This window comes from Emys orbicularis, chromosome 25 (assembly GCF_028017835.1).
Source record: "Emys orbicularis isolate rEmyOrb1 chromosome 25, rEmyOrb1.hap1, whole genome shotgun sequence".
Classification (NCBI taxonomy): Eukaryota; Metazoa; Chordata; order Testudines; family Emydidae; genus Emys; species Emys orbicularis.
The window spans coordinates 2,273,398-2,291,178 of NC_088707.1; the positions used below are offsets into that span (position 1 = coordinate 2,273,398).

At 64.8% G+C, this 17,781-nt stretch overlaps 1 protein-coding gene across 1 annotated transcript; it reads left to right on the forward strand.

Moving 5' to 3' along the window:
- The first annotated feature begins 2,079 nt into the window (after positions 1–2,079).
- On the forward strand, positions 2,080–16,655 carry HAP1 (huntingtin associated protein 1). The gene is made up of 15 exons (XM_065422624.1): positions 2,080–2,227; positions 7,008–7,084; positions 7,403–7,519; positions 7,667–7,767; positions 8,222–8,330; positions 8,767–8,845; positions 9,070–9,200; positions 9,287–9,361; positions 9,557–9,685; positions 10,030–10,100; positions 10,420–10,626; positions 11,387–11,700; positions 13,705–13,923; positions 14,558–14,663; positions 16,172–16,655. Exons 1-15 carry the CDS (start codon positions 2,080–2,082, stop codon positions 16,653–16,655), a joined length of 2,367 nt encoding a protein of 788 aa, XP_065278696.1.
- Positions 16,656–17,781: the final 1,126 nt, after the last annotated feature.

Below are 17,781 nucleotides of genomic sequence, written 5' to 3' on the forward strand. Positions count from 1 at the left end.
GTTTCTCTTTGGTTCTTGGGGTGGCGGGACTCTGGGGCGAAGGGCAGGAAGCCATCCAGCCTCTGTGCTGGGTGGGTTCCTAGGGCCGGTTTCCATGACCTGAGACAGTGAGAGGGAATGCAGAGGGGTGGGGGGTCTGTGGGACCGGCTCTGGGACGGGAGCTGGCCCATTGTGGGATTTGCTTGCGTCTGCCCGTGCCCCATTGGACCCGTCCCGTTGTGCTTGCGTCCCCTGCTCGTGAAGGTTCCCCCCATGCACCTCGTCCATTATTAAAGCACCGGCATCAATTATTCAAGTCTTCCCCTGCTTGGGCCTCCGTGCTACCTTCACCCAACTGTGCTTATGGCAGAGCTGCCAAGGGAGCCAGCCCGGTTCCAGCTGCCAGCCAGCCAGGGGATGGAGGGCACCGTGGGCACGGGCAGAGAGCGGCCTGGGTCCTGCATATGGGACTCTCCGGGCCGGCTGGAGAAGCCCCTACGGGGCTCACAAGTCCCCAGCTCTGAGGGTGCGGCGAGCAGACGGACAGGGCAGGGTTCCCGCCCCCTGGGCCAGGTGACAGCACCTCCCTCAGCACCAAGGGGCGTCTCAGAACGAAGGAAATTCCCACCCAACAAGCTTGGTTCCCCCTGAGCTGGGGCTGGGAGCCGAGGGTTCGTTTGTAGCGTCGCTGCTCTGGGACCGGAGCTCGGGAGCCAGGCCTGGATTCAAAACGTTGCAGCTGAGAAGAACCTGAGTGGTGGGAAATCTGGGACTTGTCTGGGCTGGGTCACAGGACCCCCCCGACTCCCATTGCCTCTCGGCATGGACCTCCCCTGCTGCCCCCAGCCCACCACCCACGATGGACTAGAGAGCTCCCCACCCACCTCCCTTCGTGGGGAGAGACCCCCATGCTCCAAGTACAGGCCCCATATCCCCCCAGCACTTCCCACCCTCACAGGCTTCCCCGTCCCTCCTCTAGGCTGCAGGTCTGGGCTCCGCTCCCGGTGTGCAGCCGCGGCGGCAGGCGGGCTGTGAATCAGCCCCAAGCGCCCCGGTTCATTAGCTGCGTACGTGGCAGGGATGGGGGAGCTGCTTTCATGCAGCTCCAGGCGGCGAGGGAGAGCGGGGGACAGGAGCGGGGTGCCGGGCAGCAGGACTGTCAGTCCCACAGGGCCCTGCTTCCCCCTTTCCGACACCAGCCGTCAGAGTCTGTCTGTGTCGGGGCCCCGACCTGCACAGGGACCCACCTGCAGGGTCTGGCCTGGGATTCCCCCTCCTCTCACCGCGGGCTGGGCTCAGCAGACACCCCTGAGCACTGGGGAACGATCCCGGAAGCAGGACCCCCCCCCCAAGCCCCTGGTCCCTCCTATGGGCCAGAAGAGGGGTCGGGTCAGGGTCAGATTTTCAAACAGCTCCGGGCCGATCCCTCAATCCGCGGAGCCCTCCAAGCTGGGACCTTTCGCACCCTGGCCTTGGGGAGGGCAGCCCCTGCCCCCTCTGCCCGGCTCCCAGGAGACGCCTGCGGCTGCACGGGCCTCCAGGGGCTGGCTCTGCAGCAGGGGATCCTTGTCCAGTCGGTGGGGGGGGGGCAACCTCTGCCCCCCCCCCCCCCCCCGCAGAGGGGCTGCTCTGAGCCAGGTGCCACTGCAGAAGGATGCAGCTGCAGAGCAACGGGCTTCTGTCAGAGCCGATCCATTCTGCAGGGAAGGGGGGGGGAGCTCCTACTGACCCCCCAATAGCCACTCCCACAGATGCAGGCTTAACTCCAGCATTGCCCCCCCCATGAGCCCTTTATCCCCAGCAGTGCTTGTGCCTCTCTAAACAGGACACCCTCCCTTTCCAAGTAGATGGTCTAGTCTGTGCAGCTCTCCTCTGCCCCCCCCTCCCCGCTTGAATGAGATGTGCCCAGCCAGGTGCAGAAACAAGGGAGACCCTATAAATAGGGGTAGGCAGAGGTGGGGACCATTACTAGGGAGCAGGCGCAGGGGAGGGAGCTGAGCCCGAACCCCAACCCCCCCCCAGCTGCTGCTCGGTGACAGGCTGCTGCAGCCCGGCAGAGCCGCATCTTCCCTTTGCTCCGGGAGCTGGCGCTTGGCTGCATGTTTCCCCCTGAGCTGGGCGAGGTGGGGGGGCTCCGTGGGCCCCAGGCCATGGAGTTCTGGAGCAGCCCCGCAGCCTACGCCGAGGTGCACGGGAGCCCGGCTCTGCTCAGCCCCACGGATCTGATCGCTACCGAGCTGGAGGAAGGTGAGAGCCGGGGCGGGCGGTGGAGGGGTGAGTTGGGGGCGATGGGCGCATTGACCCTGTGTGCTCTGAGCGCTGACCTTCACAGCCCCGTAGTGCTCTGCGGTGATCCTGCCCTGCTGTCTGTAACCCCCGTGCTTGGCTAAGGCTAAATCTGCCAGGCCCCATCCCCGGGGGCTGCGCCGTGTGCTCTGCCCTGGCCGGGGTGTCTGTAGCTTGCCCCTCCGGCGTGGCTGGGCCTGCCCGGGCGTTGGCGCTGGGGCGAGCGCTCGCTCGTGCTGCGTGGATGGTTTGGTGCCTGGTTTTCGCCTGCTGCGGGTTTGCGGTGGCCCTGGTGCGCCTGGCCCCGTGGGCAGTGTGTGTTCATGGGGTGGCTGCCCGCTGCTGGCCCTGCCACTGTCGGCTTCCAGCCCCGCCTGGGGGAAGCGCCCCGGTGGCTCAGCTGTGCCGTGTTGTGCTAGAGCCCCTTGGGGTGGGGTGTCCCCCGTCGCTCTCCTCTCGTGGGGCGGCTTCCTGGGCCGGAGCGGGTGCCGCAGGCGTGGAGCGGGTCTGAGAGCCCCTGAACTGCTCTGGGCGTCTGCCCTGCCCGGGCAGGAGTCTGCTCCAGTTCGTTGGGTGCTCTTGGGCTCCTTTCCTGGAAGGGGAGGGTGGCAAATGGGGTCCGTCCGGCCCGGCTGCTCTTCCCCAAGGGTTTGGGCTGGCAGCGATGCCCGGGCAGTGCCCCTGCATCTGTCCAGGGCTGCAGGGTGGGCACCCTGTCGTCCGGGTGAGGTGTGTGTGGCACCGACTGGTCCTAGAGTAGCAGGGGCTGTGGGCTGCCCTCCAGCAGAAGGCCCCCCCCCACCCCCCCGGGGAGCGCCAGGTTTTCCTGGAGCCCTCTCCGACAGGGCTGGGGGGCCCCTTCCCGGCGCTGCCATTGGCAGCCCAGCTGGAAATGTTGGGGGGATGCAGGAGGCACCCACGTTCCCACTCCAGCCACCTGGCAGGGAGGCTGGCGTCACATGGGGCCCAGCCACCGCCCCAGTCCCCCCTCTGGCTCACTGCAGGGTGGCTGTTGGGGGAGACGGGGCCTGCAGCTGGAAGACCCGTGGGTGCCGAGGGCTCGGGGGGGGCAATGTGGTGTCAGGATGGCGCGGTGAATGCAGAGCTCTGAGCTGGTGCCCTGGACCCCTGGCTGGGGGGCTACGCTGGCGTCTCAGTGACCCCAAGGGGGAAGATGGTCTTTCCCCCAAAAGCGCAGGGCCAGGGGCTCCTTGGGGGTGGGGGTGGCTGAGAGCTGGAGGAGCAGTGGGGGGGGAGGGCAGTTGATCTTGTCACGGTTGGGGGGGGCAGAGCTGGGGCTGGGGGGGGGGGGCAGGGCGCAACCAGGGGATGGGGCTCGGACCCGTCTTTCCGCATCCCCATGCTTGGCGGTTTTCTCTCGCCAAACAATGGCTGCCAAGCGAATCTACCCCCGGGGTGAGATACAGCCCCCACCCTATGCCTGGCCCATTCCTGGTCTACGGGGAGGTGGGGGCTGTATCTCGCCGCACAGCCTGCAGACCCCAGCAGCCGCCCGGCGGCCCGTCACTCACTCACGCCTTAACGAAGCTCATGCTCTAATTATTTCCAATTATGGTTCAGCAGTCTGATGAGGCGCTGGGGGGGTCCTCTGCAGAGACCGAGGCCCCGTTGGGGGAGGGGGCCGACCTCTCGGATCCTGCCCCCGCCCGCCATGCGGACGTGCCAGCCCGCACGCGGGCCGGGTGTCAGGAGCAGGGCGCGGTGCCCGAGGGGGTGGGGACGGGGACGGGGGTGGCGGGATTAGCCAGGTTGTTGACAAGACAGCAGCTGGGCGGAACGGGACAGGCTGTTCCGAGGGTCAGCGGGGGTGGGCATCAGGGGGTGTGGGGGCATCGCCATGGCAACGCGCCGCCATGACGTCACCGCTGACCGGGGTAACGTAATGGGATTTGTGGGATCTCTGAGCTTCTCCTGCTAACCCACTTTAGAGGCACCCCGGGCCCTGTGTCAGCTGGGCTTAGCTGGGTTTAGTGCTCTGGGTGGGGAGATCGCTCGCTGATCCTCTCACCCCTCCCAGGCAGAGAGTCCCCGCTCAACAGGTGGGGAAACCGAGGCACGCAGCTGGGATGCTTTGTCCCCTCGGCCTGCTTGGCAAGTCAGTGATCACCTTGCAAATGGAACCCAGGAGTCCTGGCTCTCAGTGCCCCTCCTGTAACCGCTAGACCCCACGTCCCTTACAGAGCTGAGCATAGAACCCAGGAGTCCTGGCTCCCAGCGCCCCCTCCTGTAACCGCTAGACCCCACGTCCCTTACAGAGCCGAGGATAGAACCCAGGAGTCCTGGCTCCCAGCGCCCCTCCTGTAACCGCTAGACCCCACGTCCCTTACAGAGCCGAGGATAGAACCCAGGAGTCCTGGCTCCCAGCGCCCCTCCTGTAACCGCTAGACCCCACGTCCCTTACAGAGCCGAGGATAGAACCCAGGAGTCCTGGCTCCCAGCGCCCCTCCTGTAACCGCTAGACCCCACGTCCCTTACAGAGCCGAGGATAGAACCCAGGAGTCCTGGCCCCCAGCGCCCCTCCTGTAACCGCTAGACCCCACGCCCCTTGGCGGAGCGCCTCCTGTTTCTCTAGCTCCTCCCTCAGGTAGGAGCCTGACCTGCGCCCTGGCAGGTTTTCCTGGCGGGGTCAGCAGAGCTAGTGCCCACTGCCATGGTGCAGGCCCCTTCTGCTTTCCTTCCTCCCTCGGGCGTCTCTCCCCTGCGCCTGGCTGTGTCCAGCCTCGCTGCTGCTGCTTAGAAGGGCCTGAGGACATGTTGGCTCCACGTAATGTCAGCATGGCGGGCAGCTGGCTGTTGCTTAGGCAACCTGCCCATGTCGGCCTGGGCCCGGGGCAGCTTGCAGGGCTGGCGCTCGACTGGCACCTCTCTGCTCTGCAGCAGCTTGGGGGGGTTGATGCAGGAGGGGGGCTGGGGGCTCAGGGCAGCAGGTGCCAGGGATGGCAGCGAGCACGGGCCAGGAAGGGGCCGATCGGCCGGGCTGGCTCGTGCTGAGACCCAGCAGGGTGTAGCCGAGGGGGGGTCTGATGGGGGGCTATGCCAGGGATCGGTCTGTCTGGCTGGGAGAGTGGGCCGTTCTGTGGTGCTGCCGGATAGGGAGAGGTGGGTCTCTGGGTAGGGAGGGTGGGGAGAGCTGGGGACTGGGAACCAGGACTCCTGGGTTCAACTCCTGGCTGCTGATTCTGTTCCCTTGGGCAAGTCCAATCCCCTGCTCGGTGCCTCAGTTTCTCCATGCACAGAGTAGGGACAATCCTGACCCATCCCCCAGGAGTGGAGTACCCGGCTGGCCTGGCCGAGCAGGCCGGGTGAGAGCCCATCCCTCTCTAGCTGCAGGGGCCCTCTGGGGTGGGGGAGCTGGGCTGTGGGCTGGGAACTGGCCGTCTGTGTCCATTGCACCCGTCCCACTTGTCCTGAGCGGAGACTGGCAACGGAGCTGGCCCGGGACCTGCCAAAGCTCATTGCCCTAGTGAGCTGAGCCAGGTGGGAACCCAGGGGAAGTCTCCTGGCTGCCCCTGCCCCAGCTCCAGGGAGAAACGAGGGCGCCGGATCTCCTGCGGGAGGGGGCAGGCGGGAGACGGATTGGAAGTGGCGTGGCCTGGGGAGCCTGGCAGTGGTATAAACAGAGGCTCATGGAGCTGAGCAGTTTCCGGCCTGGCCCTGTGCCGGGATGTCGCTTCCAATCCCGTCTCCGCGGCCTGGATTTTTCCATTCCCTCCGGCCCCACGGAGCTCGGTCTGACCGAAGTCCCGCAGAGGGACCTGACACCCTGACAGCACGGGGGCTGGGGGACAGCGTGGCTGATGGGAAAGGGGCTGAGCGCAGGGGTGTGTGTGTGTGTGTGTGTGTGTGTGTGTGTGTAACCAACCAAGCTTCCAGTGAAGTGTGTGTAGGGGGAGAATGTTAAGGGGGGGCCGGGAGGTTCTTTTTAACTTTGGGCTTTGCTGAGGCCTTGGCAGGTGGCTCCTGCCCGTCGGGGACCCGTCTCCTTACCCTCCCCCCCCAGTCAGCGGCCTCAGGGTGTGAGGGGTTAGATCCTTGTACAAGGATCTATGTCTAAACCTGCCACGGAGGTTCCCAGTAGCCACATCTAACATCTGTTCCCTGCCGAGCTCTTGGCCTCGATGCCGCCTTGTAGCAGTGAGTTCCACAGGCAGACTGTGTATTGCACAAATTACATGCTCCCTCTCTACAGTTACAAATGTGCTCTGTCTAAGGCACTTGTCTGGCCCCCGTCCCCAGGGTGTCTGAGCACAGCACAATCTTCGTTGCATTTATCCTCGCAGCCCCCCTGCCCTGTTATCCCCATTGTACAGATGGGGAACTGAGGCATAGAGAGGTTAAGTGTCTGGACCAAGCACACAGGGCTCTGTGGCAGAGCAGGGACTCGAACCTGGGTCCCCAGTCAGTGCTCTAACCACTGCACCGCCCTTCCTCCCTCTCAGTTCCACTGAACACCTCCTGCTTCTAGCGTGCTGTGGGGGAGCACTGGCTTCCCTTTCCTTGTTCCAGAATGCACCCCAGGGATCGACATCCTGCCTCCCTGGGCACTCCTGCTCTTGCACACCCTGTCCTAAAGCTGTAGTTTGCAGTGGCTGGGCAGCTGATGGCTTCACCCCAGAGGTGGCTGCATTTCAGTGGGAGGTGAAGCGACCCGTTCCAGGGGAGCTAGGAGGCTGGTGATGTGATGGGGAACCAACCCTCTTTCTTTCTTGCTGTTTCACAGTCCTCTGTTCCGAGCGGGTCGGCAGGGTCACAAAGACCTACCATGATCTTGACGCGGTGACCAACCTGCTGGAGGAGGTAGGCGGAGCTGCTTCCCCCTCCTTGCCTGAATCTCTGCTCCTCCCCAGAGGTGGTGGCAAACCCACATGGTGCCATGAGAGGCTCCTGGCTTGGGATAAGAGGGTCCTGGGCATGGGGCAGCAGTTCTGGGAGGGTGGGCTGGAGACCGGTCAGTGGGCGGGGAGGGGTCAGACCTGGATGGGGAGGGAGGAAGTGTGTAAGGAGGTGGGGGGGTAAGGTGGAGAGGGGCCAGTCTGGGGGTGGGATGGGGTACCTGCTGGCCTGCCCCAGTTAACAGCAGCCTGTTGTCTCGTCCCGTCCCCCCCGCCCCTGCAGAAGGAGCGGGACCTGGAGCTCGCGGCCCGGATCGGGCAGTCCCTGCTGAAGCAGAACCGGAGCCTGACGGAGCGTAATGAGCTCCTGGAGGAGCAGCTGGAGCTGGCCAAGGAGGAGGTAAAGGCCCCCCACGGGCTCGGGGGGGGGGAAGCAGGGCCCTGGCACCTGCACCCGCTGAGCCCCCCGGCTCTACGTACCAGCCGGTGAGCCAGCTCCCCCCATGCAGCCCTGCGAGCCTGACCCAGCCCTCTCGTCTCCCCCCAGATTGCCCAGCTGCGGCACGAGGTCTCCATGCGGGATGATCTGCTCCATCTCTACACCAACACCGTGGAGGACAGCGAGCCGGCCACAGCCACTGCCACGCCGTGAGTGACCCGGGGGGGCTCTGCTCCCATCGCTGGGGGCCGGGGGGAGACTCTGCCCTTGGCTAGCTCATTGCAGGACGGCTCGTGCCTCACTCGCTCCAGAGCTGCGTCCTGCCCGGCCCGGAGCTGGGCCCCCATCTCCCGGACTCAGTGACCGAACGCTAAAGTCCTGGAGCTGCCCTCCGCTGGGACCTGCTCTCGGAGGGGAAGCTCCTTGGACCGGAGCGGCTCTGCCCCTTCTCCCAGCAGGTGGCAGCAGGGAGGTGGGTGCAGGAAGGGGCTTGGGTCCCTTTTCCTCCCGCCTGGTGGATGGGGCTTTATGGGCCCCTGTCCAGGCTGCTCCCCCCTCCTGGGGGGTGGGGGTTATGGGGGCCTACGGGCTGCTCCCTGCCCAGTGGCGATGCTGTGGGCGGGGCTGGGCTGGGCGGCTGCTCACGGCCCCTCTGCCCCCCAGGCTTCGGCGGAACGAGTCCTCGCTGTCCCTGCAGCAGCACGTGCAGTACGACGCCCTGCAGCAGAAACTCAGGGCCCTGGAGGAGGAGAACCAGAAGCTGCGCTTGGAGGTGAGAGTTGGGGGGGGGCAGTGCACTGGGCTGGGCTGGCGGGGGGGGGGGGCGGGCGCTGTGGGGTGGGGTGGCGGGGGGGGGAGCTCTGTGCCGGGCTGGGGTGGTCTGGGCTGGCCGAGGGGGAAGCTCTGTGCCGGGCTGGGCTGGGCAGGCGATGGGCGAGGCGGGTGGTAACTTGTGGCTCCTAGGAACAGGCAGCTAGTGACCTGGTGGGTGGGGGGATTCTTGGCCCCCAGGGACCCCTGTCCCAGCTGCTCCCCCTGCCCACCCCTGGCTGGCAGCTGGGGCCCCCTTTGCTCCCGCCCTGGTGCTGCGTGCGAGCAGGGGGCTGTTCCCGATCGGAAGCCCTGCAGAATCAGGCCGTGTTGTGGAGCGGGCGTGGGTGGGGGTTGGTCACTGCGTGGTTAACGCTCGCTCGTTATCTCTCTCCCAGGCCACCAGCATCACCACGGAAACCTGCCAGTACGAGGACCAGGAGCAGCAGCTGATGCTGGACTGCGTGGAACAGTTCTGTACGTCGGCGCCTGGCCTGGCCGGGGGGGGTGGGGGGCTCTGTGGGGAGGGGGCTGCAGTGGCCTCACTTCGGGGGCCAGTCCTCGCACGGCTGTGAGCTCTCCCCAGCTCAGACACCGGAGACCGCGGGCGCTGGGCATGGAATCCAGGTCTCCATGGGGCACGGCCGGGCTGGGGGGTGGCTCCCGGCTCAGCAGCTAATCTCCCGCCCCCCTCCCTCCAGCTGAAGCCAGCCGGCAGGTGGCCTCTCTCTCCGAGGAGCTGGCCCGCAAGACCGAGGACACGGCCCGGCAGCAGGAGGAGATCAGCCAGCTCCTGGCCCAGATCGTGGACCTGCAGCAGAAGTGCCGCACGGTGAGTGCCTGCCCCGGGGCCGGGGAGCGGCCTGCGTCGGGGAGGTGGGGGGTGACGGCAGCCCTGACCTGCTGTGTCTCCCCCAGTACGGCGCGGAGGTGGACGAGCTGCAGCAGCATCTGGCCGCGACAAAGGAGTCTCAGCAGAAGCTGCACACGGAGGTGAGTCCCTCGGGCAGGGCGGTGCTGGGCTCAGCGCTCAGCCGCCGCTGCTCCATCCACCGGGCTCCGCCTCCGGCGCCCGCAGGCCCAGACTCGCTCTCTTAGCGTGGGACGTGGGCGCAGCTGCCATGCTGAGGGTGGTGGGGTGCCAGGCCCTGCTGCCCCCACCCTGACCCCTGTCCTGTGCCCGTGCAGCTGCAGGACCTGCAGGAGAAATATGCCGAGTGCGAGGGCATGCTGCACGAGGCCCAGGAGGAGAGCAAAACCCTGCGCGCCCGGAACCTCCCCAACAGCAGCCTGCACCGCTACAGCCTGCTGCCCCTGGTGAGTGCGGCCGCGGGGCACCACCGTCCGGGGGAGACTCCCAGCCTGGGCACCGCGCGTGGGGCTGGCAGGGCTGGGCGTGTTGGAGCTGCACCCCAGGCTGAGCCGGGCACTGTACCACGTGTGTGAATGGCCTGCCCAGGCCCGTGGCTCCAGCCCCAGGGGGGAAGCTGGCATGGCTCTGCCTTGCAGGGAGATGAGGGATGCACGAGCTGTGGCATGTTGGGCACATCCGTGCTGAGCTCTGGGCGCTGGTGCCCAGGGGTGGCTGGCTCCAGGCTGCCTGGCAGCTGGCATTTCCCCTCGCCGGCCCCATTGGGATGCCACGTGCTCTCTGCCTGCAGGACTCGCTGGCTGCGGAGATCAAAGGGATCATGAGGAAAGGAGCCGACAGCTCGTCCTCCTCGGAGTACAAGTGAGTCTCCCCCTCGCCGTGGGGCTGGGGCCGTGGGGCCAACTGGCTGCCAGGGCACAGGCTTAGCTGCAACTCATGGACCCAGTGAATCTGATGAGTGGACCCATGTGATGGATGGGGGCTGAGGGGGTGTCCCCTGGGCCCAGATGAGGGCTGGAGGGCCAAGCCCCCGATGATGCTGTCTGGCAGGGGGGAGGGGTGGGTGGGCCCCTGGGACAGGGGATCCCGCTGACGGGCGCTGTCTGGCTGGGGGGGGGGGGAGAGCAGGCGGGCAGCCCCCGGGACAGGGGATCCCGCTGATGGGCGCTGTCCCCTCCAGGAGCTACAAGCGGGTTTTCGAGACAGTGAAGGTCGTGAACCAGGCGGTCAAAGCCAAGTCGCGTGCGGAGTCCCCCCAAAACCTGCCCGGCTCCAAGCCGTCCTCTGCCCTCCCCTCGGCAGGGTGTAGCCGGGTCAGCACGCCCCGCACCAGCTATTACGGATCAGACAGCGCCAGCCTGGCACCGGAGAACCTGGAGAGCGCCCTGTAAGTGCCCCTCCCCCTCTCTTGGTGGCTGGGAAGGCGGGTGCCATGCACTGGTGGGCTGGGGTCAGTCAGGGCTTCCCCCGAAAGGTCTGTGCTGGGGAGGGACGCTGGGGGGGTGCAGACATCCGCACCCAGCCCATACCTGACCCCTGCTGGGCTCTCCTGGGTCTCCTTGTTGATGTTCTACTGGTGTGTGAGGTCAGGAGATTGGAGCAGCGTGGCTGGGTCCGGCCGTGCCCCAGTGGGGTGTAGCTGGCGTGTGAGATCGGTGCAGGTGGCCCCCTTGGCTCTGGTGCCAGGACCCAACCCAGCGAGGGGCTAATGGAGAGGAAGGGTCTACCCCAGAGATGACAGTGCACTAGTCAGCTGAGCCAGCTTCTCACCCTCTGGGGCCCGGCCCCGGCATGGTGCCCCTTGCACTGGGGGGGTGCCCGGGGGCCCGGCCCCGGCATGGTGCCCCTTGCACTGGGGGGGTGCCCGGGGGCCCGGCCCCGGCATGGTGCCCCTTGCACTGGGGGGGTGCCCGGGGGCCCGGCCCCGGCATGGTGCCCCTTGCACTGGGGGGGTGCCCGGGGGCCCGGCCCCGGCATGGTGCCCCTTGCACTGGGGGGGTGCCTGGGGGCCCGGCCCCGGCATGGTGCCCCTTGCACTGGGGGGGTGCCCGGGGGCCCGGTGTGGGTACCCCAGCCAGGACACTGTGTGGCCCTTCTCAGGGCACACCCAGCTGCGGGGCTGACTATCTCCTGCTTCCCCACGGCAGGGGCGAGGAGAAGCTGCGGGGCACCCCAGGCACCCCAGGCAGGCACGACCTGGAGGCAGCGCTGCAGCGTCTGTCCGCCCGCCAGGAGAACCACGCCTCGGAGCGCTCCTTCTTCGAGACGGAGCGCGAGCAGAAGCTGAACCAACTGGCCAGGGACGTGGAGAGCTCCAGCGGCTTCCTCACGCCCAACGACAGCATCCTGTCCACCGGCACCAACTACTCGGGCAGCTCGGAGCACACCGGAGGTTCCGGCTTCTCCCTCGGCTCCCTCTCCTACCTGCCAGACAAGCTGCAGATCGTCAAGCCCCTGGAAGGTGAGTGAGGGGAACAAGCGGGCCTGGGGCACCTGGCACAGAGGGGGGCCCCAGGGCGGGTGGTGAGGAACAGGCCAGGTTTGGGCTCACAGCATTAAACAGCCTTGAATGAGGTCCGGGGCTGGGCATCCGGAGCCCGCAGCCTGCGAAGGGACAGACGAGTGTTCTGCTTATAACAGCACACGGGATCTTTTTCAGGGGAAAAGGCAACAGGCCGCATTTATTGGAAATACAACAATTAGCACATGCATTCAATCACACACGCTTTCCCGCCAGTCGATGTTCTCATTCCCAGTTTAGAGTTTGGATCCTCCTAGTGGCCAGCTCGGTTGATCACGGGTAGAGAGGAGCCGGGTTTTGTCGGTCGCAACACGATGCTCCAGGGAAGTCTTGGCCGGAGGAACCCAAAGCTTTATGGCAAGGCCCCCTGTTTATATAGTGTGGGTTGGTTTTTTTAATTGGGACTGAGTTTTGCACTGTTATGCTGTAATTGTTGTTTGAGTGCTTGTTAGTTTAATTTTTTTTTATTTAATTTTTGTTTGTTTTTTTTATTAAGTTGTTCAGGGAGTTACCCCAGGCTGGCTTTGATCACAGCTATTTTGTCCCCATTGGTAGATGCTGGTTTTATTTTTAGAGTCGTTAATTTGCCATCCTCTGACATTTCAATAGGGGCGTGTTGCAATCTCCTGGTGCCCTTACGTTTGTCCTCGGTTCCTCCCTAGAACGTCTGGCCCAGTGAGGCCTTTACACTTCTCTTCCAACACCCACATTCACACACAACACAGGCTTGATTTACACAGCGCATTTGAACAGGAACATCAATCATTGCATTGTTTTACTTTAAAATGCTAAAACCTACAACAAGTGGTGACCCTAAAAGGTCTGTTACTGCCTTGAAATCAGCTCAGATTCTGGCTGATGCATCTTTACCAATGGCCCCCTAGGCCATTTCTTCCTGCTGTCAGAAAGGGTGGCTGGCAGGATATGATCAAATCCTACATCAATAATCTAATACAGGCTACGTTACTAGTCTTTATCCTTTATTCTAAATTATACAAAATACAAACATAACAATCCTCCCACTACAGGAGACGGCAAACCGGTTAAAGCCTCTGACGTGGAAGGGGTCAGTGAGGCGTTCAGTGGAACAATTTTTGTTCTCTCCCATTAGCTGGGGAGCTCTAGCAGGAACACCCCCCCCGCCCCCCCAGTGTGGCAGGGTCTCGGTGGGTAACACCTGTCCAGCAGGGGAGGAAGTCCGCGGCGAGGAGCTGGAGCTTTCCTTGTGGCTGCTGTGAAAGTCCAACCCCGTTTCATCCCGGGGGGTCTGGGATTCAGCGGGAACCGGGAGAGGTGGTGATGTCTCTGGCCTGGTCTGCTCAGGGTCTCTCTGCATTAGGCTGCGGATGGCCCAGGGGGAGGGGGGGAGGGTAGCAGCCATAATGGTGAAACTTGCTTCAGGAGCCCCTCTCTTCTTTTGTCTTCCCCCCCCAAAGTCTCTTTGAGGCCCCAAGAGAGCATTGGGGAGGGGAGGGGAACAGCCTGTCCCCTTATTGTCCCACACTTAGGCCTAATAGCCAGCACCCCCATTTTGGGACCTTAATTTCTGCTTCCACCATCTTCTGTTTTTACTGAGCACAGTTTCAACGCAGGTCTGTCTGTCCTTCCTTTTCCCGTCGCCATTCAGCAGCCTCAGTTACTGTGACCGTTGATGAACTTTCACTCCCTCCTCCCAGCTGAGCTCACCATTTGAGTCCGTTTAAGACCCAAATTCTCCCACCGGTGTCCCCCGGAAGCCAGCTGGGTGCTGTGAACGCTGCTGCCCTCCAGGGGCTGGACTGGGCAGAGCCATGTCATCGCTGCTGGGGTCTCCTGTGTTGCAAACCTGGGATGTTCCCCCGCTGCAGAAGGTGGCTTGGGGAGGGCTCTGTGCACTGGGGCCCCTGGCGGCATGGGATGGAGCTGAGGGCTGGAGATCTGCATGGCTGGTGTCTCTGTCCCCAGGCTCGGTGACTCTCCACCACTGGCAGCAGCTGGCGAAGCCCAACCTGGGCGGGATCCTGGACCCCCGGCCCGGCGTGCTCACCAAAGACTTCCGGCAGCTGGACGTGGACCTGGAGGAGGTCTACAATCTGAACGACCTTGAGGAGGACGACGTGGACCTGAGCGCCTTCCCGGCACTCGCTGCCTCCACCCCGTCCAAAGCCAAGGGCTGCTCCAGTGGTGAGTGGGGGCTAATGGGGAGGGGAGGGGTGAGCCTGCCCTGGCGGGACCCTGAGCCAGCAGCAGGCAGGTATCAGCCTGGCCCTGCCCGGCCAGCGGGACTTGCCATGTCCCCTGCTGGGGTGCGACAAGGCTGGCGTCCTCTGCTCCACCCCATCCAGGTGCTTCCAGGACTTGCCCCGTCCCCCTGACCCCAACCGCCGTCTCCTTCTGTGTCGGTCTGCACGTCCATCTTGTCTCAGTCATCCGCATGTGGACGCTGCATCCGGCCATCTCGCCAGTCTCTGTCTGGGCAGCTGTGCCAGGGCCCGAGAGACTCTCTCCCCCAGTCCCTGTGAGGCGCTCCGGTCCCCCGATGCCTTTGTTCTCTTGCCCCAGGGAGCTGCTCTCATGTGCCTGGTGTGCACAAAGGGGCCCTTGGCCTGCTCAGGAAACATCATCCTCGGTCCTCGAATCTCTGCCCCGGCTGGGGTCCCCCGGGAGCCCTACAGAGCCCATGGGTCTGAGAGCCAGCCAGGGTCTCCCTGCCCCCACCCACGTCTGCCTCCCTGCTGACTCGCCGGGGGCCCGTGCCCCCCAGGTCTCTGTCCATCCCCCACCCATACATTAACCCCGTGTCTCCTGTCCATGCCAGCGTTCCACTCCTCCATTAACAACCTCCCCCAGACTCCATCTACATTCACCATCACCACCTGCCACATCTTACACCCCAACAAGGAGATCACCACAGTGACGCCCAGGTAAGGCGGCAAGGGCCCTGCCCTCCCACCCCCATCATCTCCCTGCGAACCAATCGTCCCCTCTCTAACCTGTCTCCTTTTCTCCCCCCGCCCCCACCTTGGGCTGCTGGTTCTAGGCAGCGACACTCCTGGGGCAGGCGCCTCCTGCAGCCCCTGACGCTCTGAGGCGCTCGGTGCTAACGTAAGAGTCCCCGTATCACGCTGGCAGCCGGGCGCGGCAGCTCCACAGACACCGAGCTTGGGGGGCAGGGGACGTGCACACTGCAGGAAGGGTCCCTCCAGCTCTCTGTGGAGCGCCCCCTGCTGCCTGTCTGGGCGGGATCCCAGGGGGCTATCGCCAGCTGGCCCCTGCTCTGGGTCAGGACTCCGCTGTCCCCCAAGTCTGCCCCCCTGCAGGCTGCGAGGTGTGAGTGGGGTCACCGCTGGACTGGACTGCAGAGGCTGGGCCAGGCTGCTCCTCCCTACGGGCCCCATTATGTCCCCCCCCGGCTGCGCTTGGGAACTGGCGAACCCAGGTGTCCCTGTCGTGCGGGTTGGGTGCTAAGAAGCCCTGCTCCCGAAGGAACCAGCGGGTGGCTGCTCCTGGCCGGCTGCCGAGCCCGTCGGAGCTGGGCCCAGCGCTGGAGCAAGAGGGAATGGGCAGCTGTTGCCTCCCATGAGATGAAGGGAGTTCTGTGCAGCCCAGGAGTCGGCTCTCTGCAGAGACCTGGCCCTGACTGACATGAATGAGCAATTGGACAGCAGGAGCTGCCCCCGGGGCTGAGATTCCCAACGTGCCAGGGGCCCTGGCAGTGCCATGCTCCATGTGGGTAGGTTGTGCCCCCCCTGCATGTGGGGGGAGCAGCCTGGGTCCAGCCTCTGTCTCTGGGGAGCACCAACTAACCCACTAACCAGTAGCTGCCTGGACACAGGATGTGCCATTAACCCCCCTCCCTTTTCTCTCTAGGCCTAAAGAGACTAACATGGCTGCCCCGAGCCTGGGCAAGGGGGTCCCAAACTCGCTGGGGGCTCTCCGCTCCTTGTGACTTGGCTAAGGGGGGGTGGGGGTTGGCTGCTGCAGGTTAACGGTAAAGGATTCGTTAAGCAAACGAGCTAATGGGACCGGTGCCTGGAAAGAGGAGCTCCTTGCCCAGGGCAGAGCTAGCCGTGGGTGAGGGACTCCCCGAACAGACCAGTTCTCACCCAGGGCAAATTCCTTCAGTGCTGGCAATGGGTGTTTGCAAGGGCTGCAGGGGGCGTCATACTGCGCCGGGCAGGAGCCTGTGGCACCTGGACAGTCAGGGCCCCAGAGCGAGTCAGGGACAGAGCCAGGAGTAGAACCCAGGAGTCTGGAGCTTGGCACAGAGCCAGGGGGTGGGGAGAATGGGGCATGGGGAGCGCCAGAGGTCAGGGCACTGTGGGGAAAGCTCACCCCAGAGTCAGAGCTCCTCGTTCCTAGGTCAGGCTCCGCCTGTGGGGCTGCCACCTCCTTGTACTGACCAGCTCTCTCCCCTCTCTCTCCTCCCCAGTCTTTATAATACAGTCGTGCCCTCTTGTGGGCCCTTTGACAGGCTGAGTGCCGCTGGCCCCGTGCCCCAGGCGCTGGAGCCTGGCCCCAGGGCACTGTCTGCGCCTCTCGGACTCGTCACGCTGCTGCTGGAACACGGCATCTCTGCTTCGGTGCGGGCTGGCAATGCCCTGGCTGCGCTACGGGCGCCGGAGCCCCCCTCCTGGCTCTCCCCCTTGAGGGAGCAGTGGGACAGCCTGGGGGGGAGGTCTCTGGGCAGCTCAGGCTTGGCTCAGCCCTTCCCGAGGGCCCACGGGCTGGATGACGGCAGGGCCGCTGGGCCCAGCGGAGCCCAGAGCAAGAGCAACATCTTCAGCTGGAACCTGGTGGAGAAGCTGAAGAGACTCAGGCTGGACAAAGTGGTGGCCAGAGGAGAGGCCTCCTTCCGGGGCGCAGGGGAGAGCAGACAGCCCGTCGGGCCGCCGGCCCCCACCACGCAGCCGTGAGCCTCCTCGCTGGGCTATGACCCCCTGCAGAGCAACGTGGCTCCCTCCTGGGCCTCCCCATCACCCCCTTTCCAGCCAGCCGGGAGCCGGCGAGGGGGGGTGAGAGCGGTGATCCATCCGGGTCTGGGCTGCTGGCGGGAGCTGGTCTCAGCGGAGGGGTCTGCTTTGTCATAATTTATTTCCAGCCACAGTTAGTGGGTCCCCAGTGTGAGGGCAGGGGGGCCACAGGTGATGGCGGAGGTGGGGTGACCGTTTTCTGAGTGGCCATGAGAACGGGTGCATCAGCTGCTGCAGTTTAATAAGCACCTGGGATCTCTGCCACTGAGCCGGGAGTAGGGGACGTGTCCCCTGGGGGCCTCAGGCTGCCCTATGGCAACCCCCCCCAGTGCAGCAGGTCTCCCGCATGCCCCGTGACAAGGGGGTGAGGCCGGGGACACTCTGCTGAGCTGGAACTCAGCTTTGGGCAGTAACGTTGGCTCTGGTCTCTTCAGAGCAGGGGCTTGGAGCAGCACTAGCAGGGCAGCCCTGCCTGCCCGGGGAGCACTGAGTGCACGCTGGGGCCGGGGGGGGCCTCCTGGGGGGGCCTCCGTCCCCTGTCCTATCCTTCCCCCTGCTCCCTCGGCAGGACAGCAGCATCTCAGCCTCCGCTGCTTCTGGGGGGCTGCAAGAGGTAGGGGCTGGGGGGGGGTCAGGATCACGAAATTGGGTCTGGAAGCTCTGGGGCTGAGGGGCAGTGGCTCTGGGGAGGGAAGTTTGCGCAGCCCCTGCTCCTAGGGGCTCTAGCCACCTCCCTGAGCCCTGAACTTGCCTTCCACTAAAGCTGGTGGGCACAGATTTTTTTTTTTTGGGGGGGGGGGGATATCTGTCCTTGGAACCACAGTCAGGGAAGCGGCTCAGGTCTGTGGTTTACATGAGGTGGTGCCGGTGGCTCCCGTCACTGCCTGAGCCCCCTCCTCACACTCGCTTTTAGCCGAACATAGGGGTGGGGAAGGCCGGGTCCTGTGGCCGCGGCTGTCAAGGGGAGTGGGGGGCTTAGGACCTAGATGAGGAACAGGCAGTGTTGCTCCAGCCGGGGAGGGGGCAGTGACTCTCTTAAGGACGTGCCAGGCCGTCCTTGTAACAGCCT